Here is a 25814-nt window from a genome sequence, read left to right as displayed (position 1 = left end):
TTATCGCCGGGATCGAATTCTTGGTGCAACATGCAAAATGAATTCTATATGCAAAACCATCATTTCGAATCCTTCTATTTTAGAACGTAACCATTTGAAACAAGCAGTTCCTTTCATAATACTGACAGTTGCCATTTATCGAACACGTCAAATATTTAGCAACCCCTTTTCAGTTCGCAAAAGACGGGCCGGGGCCCTTTCATAGCGGCTCATTCACTCCGCCCCTAACCGCAGGAGAGCCCCAGCTTCCCTTATTGCAAATTTACACCATGTACCTATGCGGGCCTGGTACTATTATGGCAAATTCTTCGTTACTTAGATTTTTGCAAACCTTTTTTCATTTGTTTCATTAGAAAAAACTGGTTTCGCAATATTTTACTCCCCTTCCTTACGAGGCATAAAAATATTTTGTTTTTTACTTTTACTTTTTCTTTTTCTAATGTATCTATCTAATCCTGATACTAGGACAGCATGAGTTAATAGGGAGTAGTAGTGACGTAGATGCATGGCTATTTAACAACCCCTCTTGGATTGTTACAAAAGGGGCAGTGACAAAAAGTTACATACCGGGTCTTCTTTGTCAAGTTACCAAAATTGCATTATGCCATTAAGACCAATTGAGTTTTGGTAGTTTCATTCGCTTCATAACGGAATCCAAGGGTACATTAACTAATTATGCCAAAGATTTGTTCTTCGTGGCAAAGTACCAGAACTTCAGACATAAGAAAGCTCAGATATACGATATAAGAAAAAAAGATATTTGAAACACTGCAGATTATATTTTTATCAATAAATTAACTAGCTTCTGTTTCAAACAGGGTTTTAATTAAATGATCTACAAATGACCTTGTTTCTATGCTTGCATACGTTAAAATCACGTTATTGGATGTTACAATGTCGCCTCAACATAGAGCAAATGTTAGGTCTACATCAGACGATCCATCAGAGGCACGTGCCTGCGCGCGATTTTACGGCCACTTTGTGTCGACGTGCGTAACTAATGCTCGTGTGAACACGCCTCTTTGCACTCAGACCGAATACCACCATTTCTCTTTGTTTTGTGCGGGTTGAAGGTATTTTATTTGTTAACGGGCCATTTAAATACATCCGATACATATCAGTTACAGTCATGTTATTGCTCGTTAAAATACATTTATTCTGCATTATACATTGATTCTCCTCAAAACTCTATGTTTTTCATTTGGTTTGGTAGATTTTTAGTATTTTGTCATTATGCTAACAAGTCATATCTTGGCATTCCTGCGAGCCTAGTAGGGTATGGCTCTACAAAATGGCGCGCATTCTCCTGGTAATTTCTCCCATTTTCCACCGCGCGCGCTCTCTCGGCTTAACCCTGTAATTTGTCGCATTTTATATTATTATTCCCAACGAACCATCTCATTTCAAGTTAATAAAAAGGCAAGAGAGTATTTTAATTTAAAACATTTCGCAGACACGGACCCAATTCAATTTGTGGAAGTTAAGTGGTATCAAATTTTATTTTCTTTATATTCGATGTTTGGTTTAAAAATGTGAAGCTTCATTTATGGACTCAATAGGATTTTTAACGACGCAATTTATGAGGAGCGTTTTGTGTACATTCATGTGTTAATTAAAATAGAAATATCAAAACTCTCTCGCCCACATTACCACTTCTTAATGGGATGTCCTAGTATAAAACAGAATTTATGTGATCAACTTTTCAATCATATTTAAATTTAATTGATATCTGATGGATTGATATCTAGAGGGGAAAAAAGTAGTCACCGACACTCCAACAACAGGATGTTTTTTGCTTGTGGGGTTTATTGCATAAAAAGCGTATCAACAAAGTACTAGGCGTCCATAAACGGTTAAAGGCTCACCGATACGCTTATTAAATGCTATTAATCAGCCAACTCAATAACGTGACGCGACTGCTTCATAGTCTGGGATATAATCACATTTGCAAGTCTTGGCGGACGATTGCGTACATTTTCATTGCAAAGTGCAACTAAAACCCACTCAAAATAGAAAGAAAAATAAGAAGTTTATCAGACGCTAGATGTGTGATAAATCAGCTCTGAATAGGTTCAAAGTTCAGGTTACATAGACTTAAACCGTTGGGTTGTGAGCCGGTTTACTGATCTGATTCATTCATACATGCGAACCGTGAGCTGAGCTGCAGGTCATCAATTTTAATTGAGTTACCATACTATTAGAAACCTATCAGTGGTGTTGTTTGTAGCGCATAATATTAATATGAAATAATATCAAATGTTGTTTATCGTTTTTACTTCTAATTCTTTTAACACATCAGTTGGATCGAATTTCCTTATCGCGCGTTGTGAAAGGGGGCTAGACGGAAAAAATTCTTACGAAAAGTTGTCACGACACTTTTTGCTATAGTAAGTATGTTAACGACGAATGAGCGCTACTTCACCATGGCAACGACGTGACAATATATAACGAAAATTCATAGAAATAAAATGTTTTGTTTCATAGAATAAACATTGGTTCCTTCACTAATTAATCGAAAGGAATCGTTCCATCTGGGTGTCCCTTGACACCTCTCAAGTTTTTTTCGTTACCATCGAAATTTATTGTGAAGAAACAACAAACCAAACGCAATATAAACTTTGCAACCCCTCTTTCGTCTATCACCTTCATGTTTCTAGTTTCCTAGTACACTTACACCATAGGGGTGTAAAAGCTTATTGTCCTCATAGAAAAGAACGAGGGGTTCGCAAGTACCCCATGGTGAACGTAGGGTTGCCATGAAGAAAGAGATAGATACTCTTGCCCTCCCTGTCATACTAAGCAACAACAATGGGCCTAGCACGAATATTTGTGACAATCGACTTCGTATCGTCATCGTCAATTGAGTCCAAATTATTGAGATTTTTGGTGTACTTTACGCCCGGCGCTGCACAATTTTTTTCTATGACGATATTTTGGCGATTGTCACAAATGTTCGTAATTGGCCCAATGTTATCAATCGCATAGGAGTTCATTTGTTTTAAATTAAATTGAAAATAAAACTTGCTAAATAATTTTAATGATTCTCTGTTTGTTATTTTTTTATTTCATAAATAATAATCGAGAATAGAAATCGTACCAATTATTTTGTTGTTTCCTCAGTACTGTATAGAATTTGATTTGTATTTTATAAAGAAAAAAATAATAATGAAAGCCAGTATTGCAATACAAGGCTCGAGTACCAGGGTAGCAGAAGCCACATAGAGAGTGAACGATCGGACAAATTGAATGTCCGTCGAACACTATGTCTACGGGGATAGTCCGCTATTGTGTAGGCGCCTATTCAAGACACTGGCAATATTTCATTTTGTAAAAAGGTTCTTTTGGAATTGAGAAATAACTTTCGTCTTGTTAATTTAAAGTTTAACAAAAACCGTTAAACATTAATATGAATGGAATGATTGTTATCTTTTAAAAACTCAATTAAATAACGGGAAACTTTATGTTGTTGCAGACTATTTAGATAATTTTGTGAAAATTGAAAAAAAAAAACATAAAAAAGCTACAAGAAGAATTTTCTTACATAAGTCACCAAAAAGCTTCCTAATCTTAAATATGTTTAAAATTAATCAGTCTGTATGTTGTTGCAGCTGGTGGGCGGGGAGTTCGACATGGAGCTGAACTTCGTGATCCAGGACGCTCAGAACATCCAGCACATGCTGGAGCTGCTGGACCACTGTCCGCCCAGTCTGCAGGTCAGTCACCTCATTCACTGTGTCTACGTAGCTTTAGCGTAAGATTCCACTGCTACAAAAACCAATTATTTGCCATCCATCTTTGTGTTTAGTTTAAGCAGTGAAAACACGTGGTTATAAAACAACAGAAATCAGTTTTAGTATTAATATAGTGTTTAAACTTCACAAATACTTTTTACATTGCCTAAAAGTAGAAATAGGTGTTTGCTAGTGTTAATTCGTTTCTTTTCTAAATTGTTAATAAGCATATATTTATACTGTATTATAATCAAAGTTTAATTAATCAAATCACTTATAGTCGTATTTCACATACGAATTGCAAATTAATTAATCATTTCTACGTATAGAGCACAAAAAAAGGGTAAAGCGGAGATAATCCGCGCTCCTAAGCGGCCCGCCTTTGTGAACATTCATTAAATTTTTTTGCAATTTTTTGCTCTCTCTCTCCCTGTATTTGTTCTCGTTTCGATTATAGTATATATTTAATGAGATTATCTCCAATTTTAGCTTTATTTTTAAATAATAACAATAGTATTTGGTGGTGCTATGAAACAATATTCTATAAAGTTTTTTCTCTCTATTAGAAACGTCATTTTGACACCAACACTGATTTGAACATTTGGTTAAGAGAAAAAATTAAAGTAAATATTCTCTCTATAGAATGCCGACCAATAAAGCTAACCTACACAAAGAATAGTAAGTTTCCCGCCCATAAACTGTCGCTTCATCAAAACTTTACACATAAACCGGCACCCACAAATACTACAGCGGCCATGATTTATGTCCTCCATTTTGCTTTTTTTTACCCTTAACCAATGGCTAACTCACGCACTATCTTTCGTCTCTTTCCATTTTAGTTCTATTTTGTTTCTTTATTCGTTTTGTTATGTCAGAGAGAGATGGAGTTATATCTTTTGTGGGACTTCTTTATTTTTTTATTGTTGTCGATAAGATCTCATCTCCTATACTGTTTATGTGGTCCTGGTATCAAAGTAGAGCAAATTAACCCTTTTAACTGAAACTAAATAATTTTGCACTATGAAATAAAAATTAGTTACACTTTTTTTATTTAATTTACTTAAAATGTTTTACAATTAAGTTAATTTAAACGATCTTTTGACACCCTCCTTATTAAACATTTTTATTAACTCCAATCACCATTAAGGTAACTTGACGGTACTCGACGGCTTTCGATGACAAGTGACAGGTGCAACCTTGCTGTACTCATGCTACCCTGGTAACCGTGATATTTAAATAAAGGGTTATAGTTAAACTTGACGGACACGGAGAGCCCTTCCTTCGTAAAGAAAGACAGCGTGAATTGTCGAAACTGTTGTGTGTATGGATGGTTGCGTCGCGAGAATCTTGTTGCGCGAGCGCGGTACACGCGTTGAATCGTCGACGCGAATCGTTTATTCGTTCAATACATATGCTCCGCCATCTTGAATATTGAAGCGACTTTTCTAACGACGATCTTGACAAACCGGTTGCGAGAGACTGTATTTGGCGATGAAAGATAGAAATGTCGACGACGCGCACTGTGTACAAAGTTCTATGTCATTGTATTGTGAAGTTGCTTAACGACTAAAATCGCCTTATTTCGAAGATTTACGTTGCCTTTTGCGCGAAGGGCTTAATAATTGGTTAAGAGACACTAACGAAAATATTGTTTCATTTATAATTTGATAAGCGAAAGCGACAGTGTTGAAATGATAAAATACCAAAATCAAACTGCATTAATTTTGAACCAGTTTATCTCTGACACGTATTATTTATAAAGGAATTTGGGGTACGATTTAAGTTGAAATTGCTTAGATGTGAAGTAAGTCACGTTCAGCAAACTAGTGCTACGACGTGATTCTCTTATTCACTGTAATTTTCTGCATCACGCTTAAATGCTAACAACGAACATCTGTTGTTACTAACTACTTATTGGTTACTAAGAAATAAGATCACTTAATTGTTATTATTTCTATTTTATGTTAATCTCGTAAAATTCTGTGATATTATTTTGTTTTGAAATGAACTTCTGTGTTAATATTAAAACTTATTTCTTGTGTTTAACTTTAATTTATTCCTTTTCTTGACAGTTAAGTGTATTACAATTCTCTCTTTAGAAACGACGGATTCCAAAATGTATAATAAAGCGAAGTATACCATTGTTAAAGTAAGAATTTTGTATTCAATAACTTTGTTTTGTAAATTATATTAACGCTTATTTCGAAAAGGATTTTATAGAAAATTAATGTAACAAAATAACAAATATAAATTAAAATTAAATGCGCAACAAAAAAGCTCACAGAATTTCTTAAACTATTTACTTTCGATAACGTTTATAAAGTTAAAATATTCATACTACTTCCTCTAAATATATAAGTTTTTTATCGGCAATTTGTATAAACAATTTTAGTTTTTAAACACTCATTATTCTAATCTTCAAGGTAAAACTTTCTAAATGTTTCCCTCGTCTCGGGCGAGCGTTCGAACATTCTTCAGTACTTTAATAAATAATTCAAAACAAAGCACCTCCTTAAAATACAATTTTCCGTAAAACTTTGTTGAAGTGGCGCCCTCTGTGCCGTGTACTTAGCATTTGTATAGCTAAATGTACAACCTCGGTACACCTGCTACAATTTACCTGAAGTTTTTAACATCCGCACCTAATTTATATACGGTGTAGTAAATAAAACAAATGTACCAAGGGAAGTATTTTAAAAATAAATTCGTAGAACCTTTTACAAGTTATGTTCTTTACAAATTAATTGTAAATCTGGACAAGGTACACGTATTTCGTATTAGATATTTTACTGTAGTTTTTGTTCTCCACCACTCTTAAATAATTAAAAAGGTAAAAAAAAATCATAAAAAATAACTATAGATTAATTTTATTCGGAACAAATAAACGATAATTGTTTCTACTTCCACTGTTATTTATTATCCGTTGAGCTGTTTCGGATATACCAAACAAACATCCATCTATCTAAAAATTCGCATTTATAATATCAGTAAGGTTTAGTGCAGCAGCTGCAAAATGAGGGTTTCTAAGTAATGCTTGAAGGTAGTGCTTCATTGTACCTACTTAAGACTTAAGTTCCTAAGTTTTGTGAAGCGTCGACATATACCTTGTTGCATATTAGTTAAAAGTTTATGTTCCAAAATATATCTTGATACTATGTAAAATGTGGTTTTCCGAGACCAAAATCTCTATATAAAACATAAACGCCGGCGTGATAACGTGACAGACGTGCTGCATCACCCCGCGCGACGTGTTAATCGCCGGCGTGATAGCGTGACAGATGAGATGCGAAGTGCTGCGTCACTCAGACGTGTTAGCGCACTCGATGGATCTGTTAGGATCGGCTTTTACCTTCGCCATTAGGGAAATTGGGATTTTGCAGAGCTCGAAACTTTTTTGAGTTACGTAAAAAAAATATTTTTGCATGTTTTGTTTTTATGAAATAAACACCTAGCTTACCGTTAGTTTCTGAGATCTAAATCTCTGTATAAAACATTATTACATTTCTCTCATTACCTTTGACAAACAGGTTGGTTTCAGAAATCAACGGTTATTCGTCTACTTGGCTATGAATGAAAATCCCAAAGAAGTGTATTATGTTTTCATATATTAAGTCTCATCTTAAGTATGTTATTTAAAGATTAATTTATTAAAAAAGAAAAGTAGAGTGAAACTATTAATGGTTCTTTTTGTAAAAAAAAAAGCCAAACAAATTCTGCGAAACTGACTTGAGAACAACTTTGCCGTGATGTTGGAATAAATAATAAGTAAGTTTATATCCTTGTGGAAACTTTTCATGTTTTACGTATATTTAAGAACTTTGTTCTTCAAGCGTGATCTTCAAGTTTTCTTACTTTCCACAAACTTTATTTAGATATTCTTTATTTTCGTTCATTTTTATGTTCAAATATAAGCCATATAAAAGCCTACTAATCCTAGTTGTTTTAATATAACAAAGAAACAATAATCGAGGCGTAAAACGTAATAAAAACCTTCCAATATCGTTGCAGGAGAAATAACCACTGCGCCGTAAAATAAAAGTTTTCATCTGACATTCCCTCGGAGCCCGCCACGTAGATTGTCTTGAATTCTGACCCCGCGGCAATTTCGCTGAGATTGTTCCGTTAACGTTCAACAATGTTATTGCACTCTTAGTTATGTTAGAGAATTGTTACCACAGCGTAGATTATGCGTTCCTGGTATTTCTTGTTTAGAACGTCGCTGTTACCCTGGTAACTTCTAATTTGGTTGGTGCTGAACCCCCCTTCCCCTTCACCTTACAACATTATCTTAAGCTACTTATTAAGTTTTTTTTAATTCCACGCGAACGGAATTGCGGTCGATAGCTAGTTTAGTTAATACGTATATAAAAAATTTAAATGTAAATATTATTGTACGCATTACAGTATACTCGAATATGAAAATGATAATTTTAGTACATGTTGTAGTTAGTTGCGCAGTGTTGCGTTAAATTATACGAGCGGCGTAATTAGCACTTCTGCACCTACGGTTCAGTTATTGCTTAATACATTTTAATATGTAAATAGTACAACTCGTTAACATTTTAGTTAAATTACCAAAAATTTGTTTCACCAAAAAAATAAACTGAACTACATACGTTGTGAGTGCATGTTAATTAACATTTTTTTGTAAGAAAGTACTTCTTTACAGCTTGTGTAACTAGAATTACTGCATGCGGTGAAAGATGTCTTCATTAGGCATGTCGAGGAAACGCAACTTGTATATCGCAGTCACCCAGCTTATGTTGAAGTGAATTTACGGTAACATTAACCCTTTCAAATGACTCTTTCAATATTTTCATATACATTTTCACTGTGTCATTTCATGTCAAATATACGTAAGAACTTTATTTAATATAGCTGTCGGCCGCGACTATGTCCGCGCAGAATTAATTAAAAACATAACAAGACTATATGTTATTTCAGACTTTGTTCTACATCTGTGCCAAATTTCATCAAGATCTGTTGAGCCGTTACGGAGATACCTTCAAACAAACATCCATCTAAACATTCGCATTTATAATATTAGTTAGACTAGTAGTTAGTTGCTCGTGACTTCGTCCCTTACAAAATAAATATAGCTTATGTCACTCGGGCATAGTGTAGCATTCCAACAGTGAAAGAATTTTTCAAATCCGTTCAGTAGTTTCAGAGCCTACAATGCAAACAAAAAATCAAATCTTTTCACTTTATAATATTAGTGTAGCGGAATGTAGTTAGATGTAAATTGTACGAGTATTGAGTATTAGAAATATACTTTTTATAAACCTAGATACTGATATTGAAGTGGTCTTGTAATGTAAGAATAGTGACGTGTCACGTAGCGCGTGATGGACGACGGGCGACGTGACACGTCGTCCCGTGGGATGTAATTAGCGTCACGCTGACATTGCGGCTCGAGGAATGCGTTACAAGTAACAACTATTATTACTTAAGTAAATTAATTATATTTGTAGCTTTTTATCGTAAGATATAAAAAAATCTATATATATAAAAGAAAGTCGTGTTAGTTATTTATAACTAGATAAAACGGACATAGGATAATTTTTACCCCGTTTTCTTTTTTTTTATTCCGCGCGGACGGAGTCGCGGGTAAAAGCTAGTATTTTATAAAATAAGGTATTTTAATGGTAAAATAAAATAATGTAAATAAAAATGATAAGAGAATATTTCAATTATTTGAGTCATAAACAACAAAATGCTCCAGAGAGAGTTTTAATATTGAAGTTTAGACAAAAGTAACTTGTTAAAGAAAAGCTTACATTGAAACAGCAATGAAAGTTGAAAAAATTGATACCTGACTCTGGTTTTGTATCTTTTATTTTTAAAACATGAATTCTTATATCAAACATTAATCTCTTTTATGTCAGAAGAAAAAAGTAAAACAGTCGTAAAATAAAAGCTTGTATAAATGAAAACGCAAACAATCGCCACAAGACGTCTGAAGTTGGGGGGAGCTGTCTGTTGCCATCAGAGTAATGAAACATTCGCCTTGTAAACTTTTATTCAGTCATTTCACAAACTTTCTAACATCCGAGCGTACGGTGAATACCCCGAAAGGTAAAAACGTACCTTAGCCAACGAATTTTAAATATAAATTTTTGATTAAACCGCTAAAGAAAGACAGCAGTTTTTTTGAAGAGTATTTAAATCGTCTGGTTTCAGGCTAAAATAGTAGTTGTTAATAAGGAGAACTGATTCTGTCTATATTAAAAATGAATTTAAACGTACTTGATGTTATTGTCATAGTTTTTTTTTCATTCGCCCACAAAGGTGCATTCGACCCTTACACTTGCCAGATGACGTTCGTATATGTTTTCTCTTTCCCTCCCATACATAGATACGGATCACCCTTTGCACTTTTATGCTTGAACATTCTGTAACTTCTTGCATACGGCTGCTTGCCTAGTACGTGTGAGAACATAATGCATACCGTGCGAATTTGAATGACGTGCGTCATCGACACGTAGGAAAAAATATGTTGTCTCATTTCTTTTCTTCTCAATATTGTTCGGATCATGTGGGACCGTGAGGACTCCTTACTTGTTCTGATGCCTTAGTACTTATGTGAATATTAAGAAAGATAATTTTTCTTGAGACATTTTTTTTCATTTCTCCCCAAAGGAGAACAAACCATACTCGTATAATAAATTCGCTGTTCAAGACAAAATAATGTTTTTTTTTCTTTTCGTAATATTAAAACGCGAAAAAAACTACAACGCCCTTGTTTGGTGAACATTGTGAAACATTGGCAAAGAAAAGAATTTAATTTAAATCCAGCGCATTAGGTTTGTGCGGTGTTAAATGGAATGCTGTGCAAATGAGAGTATCCTCTGTATACGAGGGAATGCGGATGTTCGCCGCGCGGTTGTGCGGATGTGCGTCGTTTAAATACGCAGCCGGAGCAAATGAGCCTCGTGCTATTTATTTATTTTTCATTCGAATGAAATTCCATGTAATGGCTCCTCTTTTATGTAACGTTTAATTAAATTTTCATCAGTTGATGATTTTATGCTGCTAATGTTTTTTTAACTTTATAGAGTAAAATGTTATACTAATAAAATTCAGCCTGACTTCAACTTAAACTGTCTGTTATTGATCTATATTCTATTATCTATATTCTATTTTCTAACAATAAGGCTGCGACTACAAATGACTGTAGCTAGCGCACTTGAATGCAAGCTACTTGCACGTGCCATGTACAGGCTTTTTAACGCTATCTGGCATGAAGTAGATGGTACGTCATTGGTTTTGTGACCACTGAATTGGTCTTTTCATTTCATATTTAAAGCGGTTTCAATATAATGTTTTTTTGTCAGGCGGAGATCTGGTCCGTGTTCATCGCAATCCTGCGCAAGAGCGTGCGCAACCTTCAAGCGTGCACAGACGTCGGCCTTATACACCACGTGCTACAGAGGCTGCCCCGAGCAGAGACAGTTGTCGCTGGTAAGTATGTTTTGTTGGTACCACTGTGTTGTCTATGGTAGATACTAACCGTAACGTGAAAGTGCTAACCGCCTGGTCATTGATTATAGAAAAATAAAAAAAATATACACAAGTCTCTGGTACTACTATAATATCAGTTGAATATTGATGTAAATTCTCATATGCTCTGAAGACTTGGTACCTCTGGGAATATGAAGAAAAATCTGCCGTAAACTTTCAATAGTTGTTGAATTTTATTTTAATACAGAAAGGGACAAGGGACCTTTTTTATTTACTTATTCTGCCACATATTTTTCTGCCTTCCCCTTCCTTTTTGGACACCTCTATTTTATTTCTGGGGCCTTAGTATCCATGAGAAATGTACCCTTGGGATTAATCAAAAAAGACCCTTTATTTTTTATAGTAAAAAAATCTTCTTTGGGTTCTTTTTTTTTAATTTTAAAATACTTTTAATATTTCTCACACATACCAGGGTATCAAAAATGCTTGGGACTTTTCTTTTATGTCCATAGGGATGAGAAACTCTAGTAAGAAGGAAAAAACATACCGCTGGCTCTTTCTGGCAGCACCAATCGCAACGACCCCTGGAAAAAACTTTGAATGCGACGAAGATTTAGAAGGACGCTTAAGGATATTCTCACAGATACCAAGGGAACAGAAATAATCAGGAACTAAGTGGGGATTATTTTCTCCAAATCTTTCCTAAAGAAGAAACCAAAGTAAAGAATAGAAAGGATTATGGAAAAATATGATTAATTACGGAAACTTCTTAAATCAAAATAGCATCATATTCCCAAGTCCATAATAAGGATAAAAGAAAAAATCTCTTTCTCATATTTTGAAGTTTAAAAGATTTGTAATGTCAAAATGTTTTAATGCCTATTTCCCATCTGTACCAAGGTGTCATAAGTGCTTCGAAACCTTTTAAAGTAACTTATAAACTTCGTAGGACTCGGGAGCTAAGAAAATGAAAAGGGTTGAATTAATTTTCTCAGAAATACCAAGGCGACATAAAATAACCGAAACCCTTGGCTAGGGAGGAATTCTTGTTCTCATGGCTTTCTTGGAATTCCCAAAGGGACCGGGGTATCAGAAGAGGCAAAGATATGCGAGACGGAAAAAACAAGGAAACACCTGCGTGTGTTGTAAATGTCACGAGAAGGCAGGCGTCGTCTTTTACGCTTGCGTAGACATTATCACGAGAACACCTATGCACCCCTAGTAGCCCACTATAGATGTTTCTGCCTTTTTAGTTTTGCACAATTGTGACCTTTTTGAACGCGCTTGTAGACTTTTTTTTGTCTTTGGATATTTTTTACCTGCGTAAAATATACCTGTCCTTTTTCCTGGTGTTGGTCCTCTCGTGTAAAAAGTATATTGTTGATGTGCCTGTTAATGTATGATGTCCTAGTAACAGTGGGAAAAGAAACCATAAAAGTGAACCGACCCCAGGAATGAAGAAAATATGCAATACTCTTTCTTCGTTTTCCATATTATTTCCACTCAAAATAACGTCGGCCTCGTATTTTTTGACTTTGAAGTCGAAACATGTTTTTCTATATAAAATAGTATTTCTATATATAAATAGTCAAAACGATGCAGCTACAAATAACCACGACGAAGCAATTAACGTAGATTATTTTACGCGCGCTCAATTTTATATAAAACAGTCGTAAAACGAGAGAAATGCTCGTAATTCTTCCCGCAAGTGCCATAAAATTGTTTTGTTGAATAATACACATTGTGTTTTTCGGTTTTAACCTAAATAAACCGAGAAAAGTCTGAACGAATTTGCGAATTTATTTACATTTATAAATAAATTTCAATTGAATAAAGCTTCATTTTTCTGTACATTTCCTAAATTTTTTTCGATATTAACTTACCCAAAATCATTTAAAAAATACTTTCGACACACACACGAGTGACAAAACAAAAAAAAGACACGCCTACAATAAAAAACTTAAAAAATAAAGTTTTACACAAAACTTATTTGATCGAAAAATCACACAATAAAGTTTAAAATGAGTGGAGTACGGCAGCAAATTCACGGCAAATAACAATTCAGCGTCCTCTGTTTCCCTGGTATGTTTTTTAAAAGGCCCTGTAACCGCGCGCTGTAACCCTGGTTTGTTAACATTTTGCACAACAGTTTTGTTTTTAATTCACAATAAATCTATCTATATATATAAAAGAAAGTCGTGTTAGTTACACTATTTATAACTCAAGATCGGTCAAACTGATTTAGCTGAAAATTTATGGGGAGGTAGCTTAGAACTAGGAGACGGACATAGGAACTTTTTTATCTTGTGTGCATTTTTTTTATTCCGCACGGACGGAGTCGCGGGTAAAAGCTAGTTTTAAATAAAACTGTGTTACCAAATATTAATAAGGACCTTTCTGTTAACGCGATTTCTGCTTCTGCGTATCATTTTCACAAAGACCGGCAACGCATTTGCGGTTCATCTGGTATTGCAGATGTCCATGAGCGTCGTTGAACACTTCGGTGTTGCTGTTCGTTTGCTCCCTTTTCTTATTCTTATTAAAAAAACATTAACCATCGTAAATAGTCACTGCCTACTTTTATGTAGCCCTAGTAGATGTGAGAAAATTCTTTAATCCTTCTGAAGACCAACAAACTCTACCTACCTGTTTCTTGGAGCAAAACGGAACAACATTGGGCATTTTGATACACGGATCACTGCATTAAATTCCTTATACTCGTACATTCATAATCTCCTAGTAAGTATGGGAATTCTGGGAACAGGGACCGTGTCTTCAAAACTAAATAAAGTAAAACGGTCCTTTTTGTTTTGAATAGTTTTTTTAACTGACTGACTTTTATAAACTGAAAAAACAGTGCCTATGTTGAAAATAAAATTATACAAAGATAGCTTAAAAGAGCCATTCCTGTAGGCAACTAGATTTAGAGATTGAGTGTAAGTCCTAATGGGGGCACCATTAGGACTTACAGTTATCTTCTAAAAGCTGCGGATCAACTTAATTGCCTATTTGGGTTTTAATGGCATTCCTTTTTATTTGTTAGTAACGAAATCCTAAAAGCATCTTAGTTTTGAACGAGTAGCGATTAAATTAACTGAATTTCCGGACAGGTTTTTTAATTACTGTTGTGCAGTAATGTTGTCAATTTTCTGTTTTGACGCAGGCGAGGCGTTTAACGAACACAGTGTTTTATATTTTGGTCTATTTCTTAGGAAAATTTCATTATCGGTTCGGCTATGAATCTTACCTTTGTGAAATTTAATTTTCGCTCCTAACAAAGGGTCTACTGACAGGGATATCTGTTACACGACCGGGGAAAAAAAGGACGTGTATAGTTGTTATACGTTGAGATGTTTTAATGTAAAGTTTTTTTTTAATTAAATTAGTAGTGCTAGGTCATGATTTTTTCATGTGTGTAAAAATGTTGTTTTGTGTCAATAGAAACGCTATTTAAAATACCATACCATAATAAGCGTCGTTAAAATGATCCGTTATCACTAAAAATCTGTGTAAAGCTTTCAATGCTTGCCGAAACACTCCAAGACAATATTCCACTCATTCTGGTTGGGAAAACTGAGACAAAATATATATTTATACGTGTTTTTCAGTAATGAAAACCCACGTTTAGGTTTCCTGTTTAATAAAAATATCAGTATATCTTCATTCTGACAAAATTGCTCCGCATTTACGATACATTTTATTATTTATGTGGACATAGTTTTCAATGGAGGAGTAAATTTATTTTAGATAATGTATTTTTTATTGCCTGTAACTTGTTGGATATAAAATTTGGTTTATGCGTAGTTTCCGGTAAGCAAAAACTGACGTTTACGCTTCTATTATGATGAAAATTAAATCTGCTCCTATTTATTTGAATTTCCGTGTTTATACAACATGAAAAAGCTTATTTAAACAGAATCAATGGGACTTGAAAACTCAATTACTGATAAAGAGCCATCTTGATCTTTGGGTGTAACAAAGTACTCGCGTTTTCTTATCATGGATTTATGTCTAGAGACAGAAGGATCTCAGTTGTGCTTTATCTCTGTATTAAAAAATAGAAGTCAAGTAAATTACAAAAGTGAAAATTAAGAAATACATGTGATTTTATAATTTGGCGTCATGATTATTATTAGATGATATTAGATGGCGAACGTGCAAGCAGCCACATAAATTGCGCTTAAATGGTAAAGCGACCGCTGCTAAGAGATACGCAATTTCAGTTCGTTGCCTACTACTATACTACTTTGATCGACGGAGGAGTGTTCGCACATAAATAGAACATTTCCCCTTCCTATGCGTCGCCTCCTCCATGTCCTCCTCAACTTCCTCTTTTCATCCATTCCTTATAATAAAAGTAGGAAGGGAAAGAGGACTCAAATTGAGGCCTCTAGCACCACACTCATCAGACGAAACGCAGGATTACTTCCACTTTACGCCTGCCTTCTGTGTGGTCGTATTACACCGGGCGAGCCGACCCATTAGTTCAACAGATGTAACTGGCGTCTACGACTGTTAACATTATCAATTCAGTTGATCTATTTTAAATAATAATGAAGCAAACAACATGATATCGACGCTGGAAAGCGTAAACGCTGTAACCCCGAAAGTATGAACTTTACAGGAGAGCCAAAAAATGATAACTCGTGAGCTGATACGCCTACAAGCATGCGGTATTTAGCAATGTTGTGTAGTTTGTGCTAACCTATAATAAAATCATTCTCGTTTGATAATGGTTGAAATTATTAACGTGTGAAAAACATATTCGCGATTTCAAGGGTTACAGCGTTTATGCTTTCCAGCGTCGATATATTGAGCCTGGAAGTAAATTTTACACTAATGGAATTCGTTATTCAAAATTTCCAACGGTGCAAGTACTGAGCGTTTATTTCAAACAAAGGCAATGAATTACACTGATTACTTTTATAACAGCGTCCAGTAATATGCGCGACAATTAAACTCTTCACTGAGCCGTCTCCAGTCCCGGACTTTCCGGGAATTAAGCCGGGATTAGTCACCTCGCCGATGCGCGAGATTATTCTTGAAACAATATGGCGGTTATTCCGTGAACTGGACTTTTTCAAGTGCTTTTTATTTTACACTTTTGTTATTATTAAATTGGCTTGCTAAGTAGACCATATATTTTCACTGCCGACACTTTTTATACAAATTTTGTAGCAGTGGAAACTAACGGTGAAAAGCCTTAGCTTCACTGAGATACATCATGAAAAATATTTGCAATAAATCTGATTAAAAAAATCTTTCCTGTGTATAGGGAATATTTTTTCAATAATTTATAAAGCTTAAAAATGAATGAAAATAGAAAAGATGTCATCAAATAATTTTTCAAATGTGATTTCACAAGCGATATTTGAAATATGTCATACATTGAAATATCAGTTCATGTCATCAGAATAGACCTCACATACTTGATACTTTAAAATGTATCCCTTTCGGTATTAAAAGCGCACGGATAAGAAACGTACACATTCAGGATATCCGTTTAAAATGAACGAGCAATGTTTATGCAAACTTTTTCAATTCTAAAACGGTTCTCTTTTTGTTTCAACTGCGAACATTCAAAGCATATCGCCTTTTTACTTCAAACACCGTATACGCTGTAAGTTGCTCTAACTCGGTACGTTAGAGGCACATCTCTTGTTAAAATGGATTAACTCGCATTCACACAGCAGAATTAACTCGTAATCCTTCAACGTTACCAGTATTCATGTTTGATTTATCATATTTCATGTATCAGTGTAAATAGAGCTAAAGTTGATATACGTAAAAATAGCTTATTTGTATTCTGATGCACACTATATTTTTTTAATCAAGTAATGTAGAATGTATAGAGAAAAGTGGTTAAAATGAAGTTCTAAATGTACAAAGCGCACGATTGAAGAGGTTAATATCCTTGATTAAAGTTTAATTACTGGTCGACTGGTTATATTTTCTATAAGGACCAAGATTGATCAATCCGGATCATTCTAGTATATTCTTAATTAGATGTATCAAAGCTCGTATTGGTATTAGCAATTATGCTCCTATATTACACAATTACGTGACTAACGGATTATCCCGCAAGCGCTTACGGATCCAGTCGTTTGAGGTCATTCCTTGCATACCTAATTTAGATCTCCGATGAATTATTAATTCGCTCCAATGGATAATTTCATCCGACGCTTGGCGCCAATGCATCCGTTTATACAAATCCTAGGATTAGTATGCACTTTAATACGTAAATTACACAACGAAACAACGGCTCCATTGATTTGTTGATCCCTTTTTGGTGTAATGCACCTAAATTTGTGTAATTTTAACTACATTTTTAAATTTGATAGGTCGTAGAAAGTTTGTGGCGTTCGAATAATTGAACATCTTTGTTTCAGATTTACTCATCGAAATGTTGGGAGTCCTTGCGAGCTACAGCGTCACAGTCAAAGAACTCAAGCAGCTATTCAACGCCATGAAAGCCGTTAATGGCAAATGGGTAAGATTAATGTTTTACTGCTAAAGTAATACTCTGTAGGAACTCCATTTAGTTATAGATTTATTGTATGTGATGGTCATAATTATTTTATGTTTTCAACTAAGCAATTATTTCAATTTTTATTTTTCATTTTACAAATAAAACAAGGCATAAAATTGCTAACTTTGGTTGGTTGCTCAAACAAACCGCTACGACTTAGGGTCCTTCAAGAAGCGAGCGTATCACCTTCTCAAAAGCCGGCAACGCATCCGCGATTCCTCTGGTATTGCAGATGTCCATGGGCGTCGATGAACACCTTGGTGTTCTCGCTGCTCGTTTGCCCCCTTCTCTTATAAAAAAAAAAAAAATACGTAAAAATGTTGAACATTTTCTGTCTTCAACGGACAACATAAACAAGAATTAGCTATTTCATTTTTGCCGGAACATTACATCTGCCGCTACTATGATATAAATTCAAAGAGTCAAGCTAACCTCTTGTTAAGCGTTAAGCATTCGCAATCCTTTTCGTGCGAGTTACAATCTCCTAAGGATTTCTGTTAGCCTGGTAGAATTTGTCCTTTGTTGCGGGGGCGGTTATAGTCCTTCTTTGCATTTTTCTTTTATGATGACCATTTTGAAATTTAATAAACAAAAATGGCCCACTTTTGTTAACTTTTCTGTGTAAAAATACTGGATAAGTATATCAACATCAACAAAAATACTGTATTCGTGGGACTCTGCCAAGCAATTACACAGACGACTTTTAAAACTTGTTTCAAAGTAGGATAAGATATGGCTTGTTCTAAAACTCGATACAACTTTGAAGTATTAGAAGGAACAAGTCGAGATTTTTCGCTAACAACTTTACGTAAGACTGTTCATATAAAAAAAAACAATAAGCAAGATCTAGTACATTTAGATTAGTTTATGATGATTTATGAATCAATGTGACTGATTCATTCAACAGTGTTACAAGTGGTACTTATTGTTTCAGCCGCGCCACTCAGCTAAGCTCCTCAACGTGTTACGTCAGATGCCCCACAGGAACGGTCCAGACGTCTTCTTCAGCTTCCCTGGAAGGAAAGGATCAGTGAGTGGGCTTTTCAAATGTTTCGAATTTCCGTTTGTAAATATAATCGTTACTTAGTTTTTTACATACCTTAAATCTTTAATTAAAAAAAAATTATTTTATCCACAAGACAATATTTAAAATAAAAACGTGAAAACGTGCAAAATGAAATATTGGAGGCGCCGGGTATCGATCCCGGTACCTCTCGCATGCTAAGCGAGCGCTCTACCATCTGAGCTACGCCCCCTGTTACACTCAGTAACGAAATTATAGACTTGTAGTTGAATAAATGCCGAAAGCAATATTACGCAAATATTTTGAAAGTAGAACAAGTTCACACAACGCTTACAAAACATTCGTATGTTTAACGCAGTTATTAATGTTATTTTTATTTACATTTAACGTCCTAAAGAGAGCGTTGGTGGCGCAGTTAAGCAATTAAACGGACCGGACAGTAATCTTCACGTCCAGGTTCGATCCTCGCCACCTACCAATGTGTTTTATTTCATATATTAGCGAAGAAATTCAAAGATATGTGTGAAGTCAACCAGCCAGAGTCATTGTAGTTGACTATAGCCTAGCCAGCCTTGACTTGGGTATGCTCTGAGCCCCTCAGTGGGGAAATAAAATCAACTAACGGAAACGTAAAATCACTAAAAAAATTAGTAACCAAAGACAGTATTTGGAAATCGATCTTCGAAAACCGGTGAAAGTTGAATTACGCCAACGGCCATTCATTATCAAGAGATTTTAATTAGCAAAATTTGTGAGCGACATTCGGTCCCCTTGCCCGATAAATTGGCCAAAACGTTCGGCAAAGGGTCGGCTTTAATAACCCGCCCTCGAGCGCCCGAAAAATGTTGCCAAGATTTCAGATAATACGAGCGTATTAAAAGATTTCTTTTAAATCACGTTGTAAGACTCGAATTAATTTTGTGGGAGCGATGTTTTGTAGAAAATACGATTTTGCGTCTTTTTAATAAATTTAGTTAATAGGTAGAGATATCAGTTTTGTTTATCACATAACGTGAGTATTTAAAATACAACTGAACATACTGACTGTTTTTACTATTGAAAACCGTATATAATAGTATAGATTTTTTTTAATTAGCTACGGTTTAAGATTTAATGTTTACAAAATTATAATTATAGTCCTACTCGTAGTGTGAACCCGCTTCTTGTTAGTGTTCCCGAAACTTCTCTCAGGAATGTTACCATTCAAGGTTGAAATATGGCTACAATGCCGGCTTCAAGTTTCGTTACTGTTCCAAAGGAATTTAATTCAAATTTCTCACAATCGGAGCGAACGGATTTGGTAACAATTCTTCAGTAATGGCTTTCCGATGTTTGTCGGTTTGCGGCGCGCGCTTTTGGTTTGATTGTTTTTTTTAATTACGAGCTTGGGCAATAAATATTTCGTTGATAAAAATTCGCAATCTAATATGAAAATTATGCGGTAAAATTTTTTTTTTCTTTGCGTAACTAATTACCCTTCCCACTGTCGAAAATCATCATGTTTTCTCTTTTTTTTCAAAGAATATGAGAGGGATGGCAATAAAATAGTGGAATCTCACATTAAAATGTATGCGACTTTAACAGTGGACCTAGCACGAATATTTATGACACTTACCATCGTATCATCATCGTCAATTATGTCAAAATTAGTATGAGATTTTTGGTGTACAAAAGAGAAATTTTGTCGATGTCGTAAAATGGCGATTGTCACAAATAATCATGCTAGGCCCCCACAAAGCGGCAACACAGATCGATACCAGGCGGACAGGACTTAGGGGTATCGTTTAAGCGGTCTCCTTATTGGCAATTCTTATTCAAATATGGGCCGGGCCGGCGAGCGTAATCCCAGTGACATACTGGGCTCTATCTGTGTGTGTCCGCTTTTTTCTTTTTATTTATCGCAGCCCGCCCGAGGGTCGGTCCATTTCTCTCTGTCGCGCTTATCCGCTCATCTGACGGCAAACTGACGCGTCTTAGCCTCGTCTGCTCTCCTAGTGACGTATGACTTGTATGTTTAACTTTCAGTGTACCAGCACGAATATTTGCGACAAGCGTCTTCATATCGACTTATCGACATCGTCAATTACGACAAAATTATTATGAATTTATTATGGTGTACTTTACGCCCGAAAGAGGGCGCTGCACAATTTTTCTCGATGACGATACGATGGCGGTTGTCACAAATATACGCACAGAAAATATTGTTGACATCTTTTTTTAATAAATAGTCAATAATTAGCAAGTTAACGAGACGAAAGTCTAAAAATTGAGCACCGTATTATTCTTACGAAAAACATAATTCTCCACTCAGACGGAAAAAAAGAAAAGCCTTCAAATGTAACAGAAAAACGTATCCTAAAATGGTTGTAAGCGTAAAAATTAGTCTTGACACAAACTACAGCAGTTTGGAAGATTTAAGTGCGTTGAGGCCGCAGTTATCTTTCGACCGCTTGATGTAGTGATAAATAGTCCTTTTACCCTCAAAGGGTGCTTCGATATTTTATCTCAATTCCCTACTTTCGGTCCTATATTGAAGGCTATTCAATTCTTTGTAACGTCGTGCTCTAAAAAGCCTTTCTGTTTCGGATGTGGTGCGTGTAGAGACAAAATTTCGCTTTAGCATAAAATTATTTTATTAAGTTTCTATTCTTGTATATTAGTTTCTTTTGCTCATTGAAAATTAATATTTGCTTTTGAACCTTCGGGATATATTTCAACTGTAGTATAAATAATAGTTATTGCTTCTAAAAATAGCGTGTAGCCGTGTTATATATTGTTCGATAATACGCTCGGGAAAGCAATCTTTATCCTTATTGTTACCTGGAGTTTTTATTTAGAGATAGTTGAAAATGTTTTTTTGTTCTGTCTCACATATAAGTATCGGTCATTTAAATCAAAATGAACAAATACGGGCTAGCGAAGTTTGTCGTCCACGAAACGGTCATGGCGTATACGGTCCCGAGGGAACCAAACTTTACCTCGTAACATGTAACCGAGTTAATAACGGTTACATATTTAACTAGTTCCCGCCTTGATTTAATACGAAATTAGCGCCCTACTGAATTAGTTATAACTTTATACTCTCTATTACTACTAACTTTATCGGTCTATTTGTTGGCCGAGTTCTGATGTAATGTAATATAGTGCAGTATTTTAGTTTTTTAGACATATTACTAGCACAATTCATATTTTACGGTCTAAGTTAAGCAATGATTTGTATTTTCTAATCTTTTTTTGCTCGATATTATTTCCTTCATTAAGTTGTATTATTTGTTGCAGGCGATAGTGCTGCCCCCACTAGCCCGGTGGCCGTACGAGAACGGTTTTACCTTCACCACATGGTTCCGACTGGATCCCATCAATTCAGTGAACATTGAGCGAGAGAAACCATATTTGTACTGGTAAATAACAACACTCTTTGCCTATTAAATTTTAGATGAAAAAACAAATAAATGGACACCGCGGATAACCCTTCTGTACTAAAACCTAGTTACCAGGGTATCATGATCGTAAGGCGGTATGCATACGGGGAGGGACTTTGGCTTTGGTGGCGTGAACGATGTTTTCAATTAGCTAAATGCATCCTAACTCGGACTTTGGAGCGCAACTGCAATGAAAACAATTTACTTTGAGTTTAGATGCACGCTCAGTAATTAGAGCTCTGGTTAGTTTATGTTCCCTAATACTTATTCGAAGTTGATATCTGAAGATTTTTATTTGGGTTTTATTTGCTTCCAGTTGAAAATTATTTAATACCGGTTGTGTATATAATTTTTATGCCGACACACAAACAAACTTTATATTTTTTGCAAACTTTATATTTATTATTTTATTGTAACTTGTAAGCAGAACTGAATAAAAGGCTGTTTTATTTATTTTATCATAATAGAAGGTGTATTTAAAGACTTTTTACCTTTAATCCTTGGTAATTGAAAGGACAGGAAGGGTTGTAAATGTAAAGATAAATTCAATTTAATTACGACAACCCTTAGCATTAAGTTGGGGCACGACAAATGGAATAAACCTAAGTTTTTATTAATGATCGCTGAAAGCAATACTCTTTTATAAGGAGAATATTTTAGAGTTAATTAACCAGACTTGCTCCGGCGGAGAGCATTTGAACATTAAATTAATTATAATTACTTTTATTAAAACGGGCCACCGTTTCGAAGATCTAATGAAATCTCTTAGAGCCGTATTAGTTTGTAATTAAATGACGATATCTTTTGTTGCCTAATAACCGTTTAATTTTACCTTTATTACCATCAAATTATCTACTAGGGGCCTATTTCAAGATTTTATTAATGCTGAATTATTTATACCGAGTTTAAAATTAGAAAGGTCTCTCATATTTTTAAATGACACTAGCTGTCACCCGCGACTCTGTCTGTGCGTAATTAAAGAAATAATATGTAGCCTATGAGTTCTTCTAGATTGATCTACACCTGTGTCAAGTTTCATCAAAATCCGTTGATCCGTTCCGGAGATATCTTTCAACAAACATCTACCATCCATCCATACATCTAATAGTAGGGGAGCCCACGAGGCTAAATGGGGATTTACTCGAGCATCGTAGAGACCTATTGGGATGCAAAGCTTAGATGATAAGAAGAAAAAAATGTTATATGATATATACCTTTACATCAGTGGGGGAAGCGGCTATAGATTTTTAAAAATGTAAAAAAAAAATTTTTATCGAGCGCGTCAGATTTTCTAAGGGAGTGTTAAGTGCACCAAAAAAAGCTCTCATTCACTAATCTGACGATTTCGATGGGACGCAAACTCGCGGTCATTTTTATAATGTGCAAAAAAATTCGCCATTTTGAAATACTCAAGCGCGTCAGATTAAGATATATATGGTTTATCTTTATGTTCTAAACGTACTGTCTCATAATCTGACGATTATGTAGAGGGACTCGCCTGATTTGACAAAAAAAAATTAGAAAAACGGTTCGGCCTTATACATGGGCCCCATGTTTTGTGGAGGTACTTAACCGGGTACAAGGTATCCCCCTGTATATTAATCTGCCGTGCTTTAGGAAATCCCGAAATCCCCGCTTGGGCTCCCCTACTATAATCTTTCGCATTCATAATATTAGTATGATTATATATTTAGGGCTGCCATCACCAGATCATCGCCAACATCGATGCCTTGGGATCAGAATGGGTGATGTGAAACAAGTCAATGGTCATCTATTAATGAAAATTTAAAGCCTTAGATAAATACGAGCTTAGAAAATAAAAACTATTTTTTTTTGTATATAGTTTCAAGACGAGCAAAGGCGTGGGATACACGGCGCACTTCGTGGGCAACTGCCTGGTGTTGACGTCGATGAAAGTCCGCGGCAAAGGCTTCCAGCACTGCGTCAAATATGAGTTTCAGCCCAGAAGGTAAACCTTATTCAGTTCAGGTTCAGTTCATCAATATCATCGTTGTAATGTGAAACATCACCACGCTATGTCTGCTTTCCTGGTAGCAAAAAAATAATGTAAAATAAAAACTGGTATGCCACACCACCGGAGAAGAATAATCCATCCAAAAGGAGATATAATCACAAATATTTCTTGAGTATTATTAAGCTTTAAGTTCTGTCTAATCTTTTTCAGTTATGTTCATAGTTAATTTATCGTGGGTTTCTAACACCAAAATCTTTATATAAAAGATATAATCATCCCTATCTTTAAACAAAGATAACAGTATGTTTTAAACGGAGGTTTTAGTCTCAGAAATCAACGGTTAATCAATCATTATTTACCACAGATGGTACGCGATAGCCGTGGTGTACATCTACAACAGATGGACGAAGAGTGAGATCAAGTGCCTGGTCAATGGTCAGCTCGCATCCAGCACCGAGATGGCCTGGTTCGTCTCCACTAATGATGTGAGTATCACCTAGTCCTTAAATCCTGGTAAATAGGTAAATAAAGCTAATTAAAGTAAACTCTTTTTAGCCTACAATCCTAGTTAATAATAATTTATTACAACTCCAAGGTGCCTTTTGCTCCTTCTTAATCTCAACGTGAGTACCAGGGGCACATAAACACGAAACAGCTTAGCATTAATACATATGGTAGTTGCGGGAACACCGACGTGCCTCCTCACGTACACGTCGTTAGGGCCAATTTATTATCGACGCTGTGTGCAAAATTGGCATAAAATATGCCGAGCATATAAAATGTGAACGTAAGGTGTTGTAGTGATATTGATTGATATACGACGACTAGAGCATAGCTAAATGTAAAACCTATTTTCGTGGACAATGTTCGAACTTTAACTTATGACCCAAAAATAGGTCGCTCTTTGAAACGTTATCTAAACAATGTGTGAACACAATATGCTCCTTTGTCCGGTGCGGGCAGTGTCCAGGGCCAGGTGGAGTTAGTCCCGGGGCCGCACGACGAGAGTAATTACCTTTCATCATGAATAATAAACAACGGGTCCGCTGCGGGCCCTTGATTTTTGCGTAACCCTCGTCCGAGTTTTGTTTTAGTTATATCATTATTTGGTTGCCACTTTGATATGTGGTCGGCTGGAATTATTATGTTTGTTTGTTGTTAATTTGTTCTAATGTAGTGTTTGTGTTGTTCAAAATTTCCGGTTCGCTCTTAGCTGTGCCAGAATGGGTTTGTTTTATAAATTTAATTATATTTTAACGTTCTATTTACTTCTTAAAAGAGAACGACAAAGTTCAGAAGCCAATCCGTATGAAGATTCATCATACGGTTTTAAATAGGTTTTACGATAGTTGAAAATCGTGTTAACAAAAGTCAAATGCAACAAAACCTTCAAATTAATCCAAACATTCTTCACATGCCCATTAGTCCTCTGCTATCTTGCAGCAACAGTAAAATTGTCAGATTTTCCTCAGTATAATCTCTCGCGCACACGCACTTAACCTTAGCCCATAAACATTAAGCCGCTGTTAAGCTACTCCGCACTGAAAAGGAATTAACATGGCGTTACATCGTTACGAATTGTACACTGAATAATTGAGAAAGTGGATTTAAGAGAGATAAGGATAGAAGATTGACGTTGTTTGTTACACAATAAAGTACAATAATCTGA

At 35.3% G+C, this 25814-nt stretch overlaps 1 protein-coding gene and 1 non-coding gene across 2 annotated transcripts in view; one reads left to right on the top strand and one right to left on the bottom strand.

The window, feature by feature from the left end:
* Window positions 1-25814, top strand: part of LOC106713966 (neurobeachin) — a 327564-nt gene that overhangs the window by 136994 nt on the left and 164756 nt on the right. Inside the window, exons 2-8 of the mRNA XM_045683613.1 lie at window positions 3609-3713; window positions 11069-11195; window positions 17585-17685; window positions 18659-18754; window positions 22028-22149; window positions 24014-24139; window positions 24510-24630. Coding sequence (XP_045539569.1) covers window positions 3609-3713; window positions 11069-11195; window positions 17585-17685; window positions 18659-18754; window positions 22028-22149; window positions 24014-24139; window positions 24510-24630 — 798 coding nt within the window. The remainder of the gene's footprint in view (window positions 1-3608; window positions 3714-11068; window positions 11196-17584; window positions 17686-18658; window positions 18755-22027; window positions 22150-24013; window positions 24140-24509; window positions 24631-25814) is intronic.
* On the bottom strand, window positions 18908-18980 carry Trnaa-agc. Its single transcript has one exon. It is a non-coding gene; the product is annotated as a tRNA-Ala (tRNA).

The sequence above is a fragment of the Papilio machaon genome, chromosome 22 (genome assembly GCF_912999745.1).
Source record: "Papilio machaon chromosome 22, ilPapMach1.1, whole genome shotgun sequence".
NCBI classification, from domain to species: domain Eukaryota; kingdom Metazoa; phylum Arthropoda; class Insecta; order Lepidoptera; family Papilionidae; genus Papilio; species Papilio machaon.
This window is presented reverse-complemented; position numbering and strand designations above follow the sequence as displayed.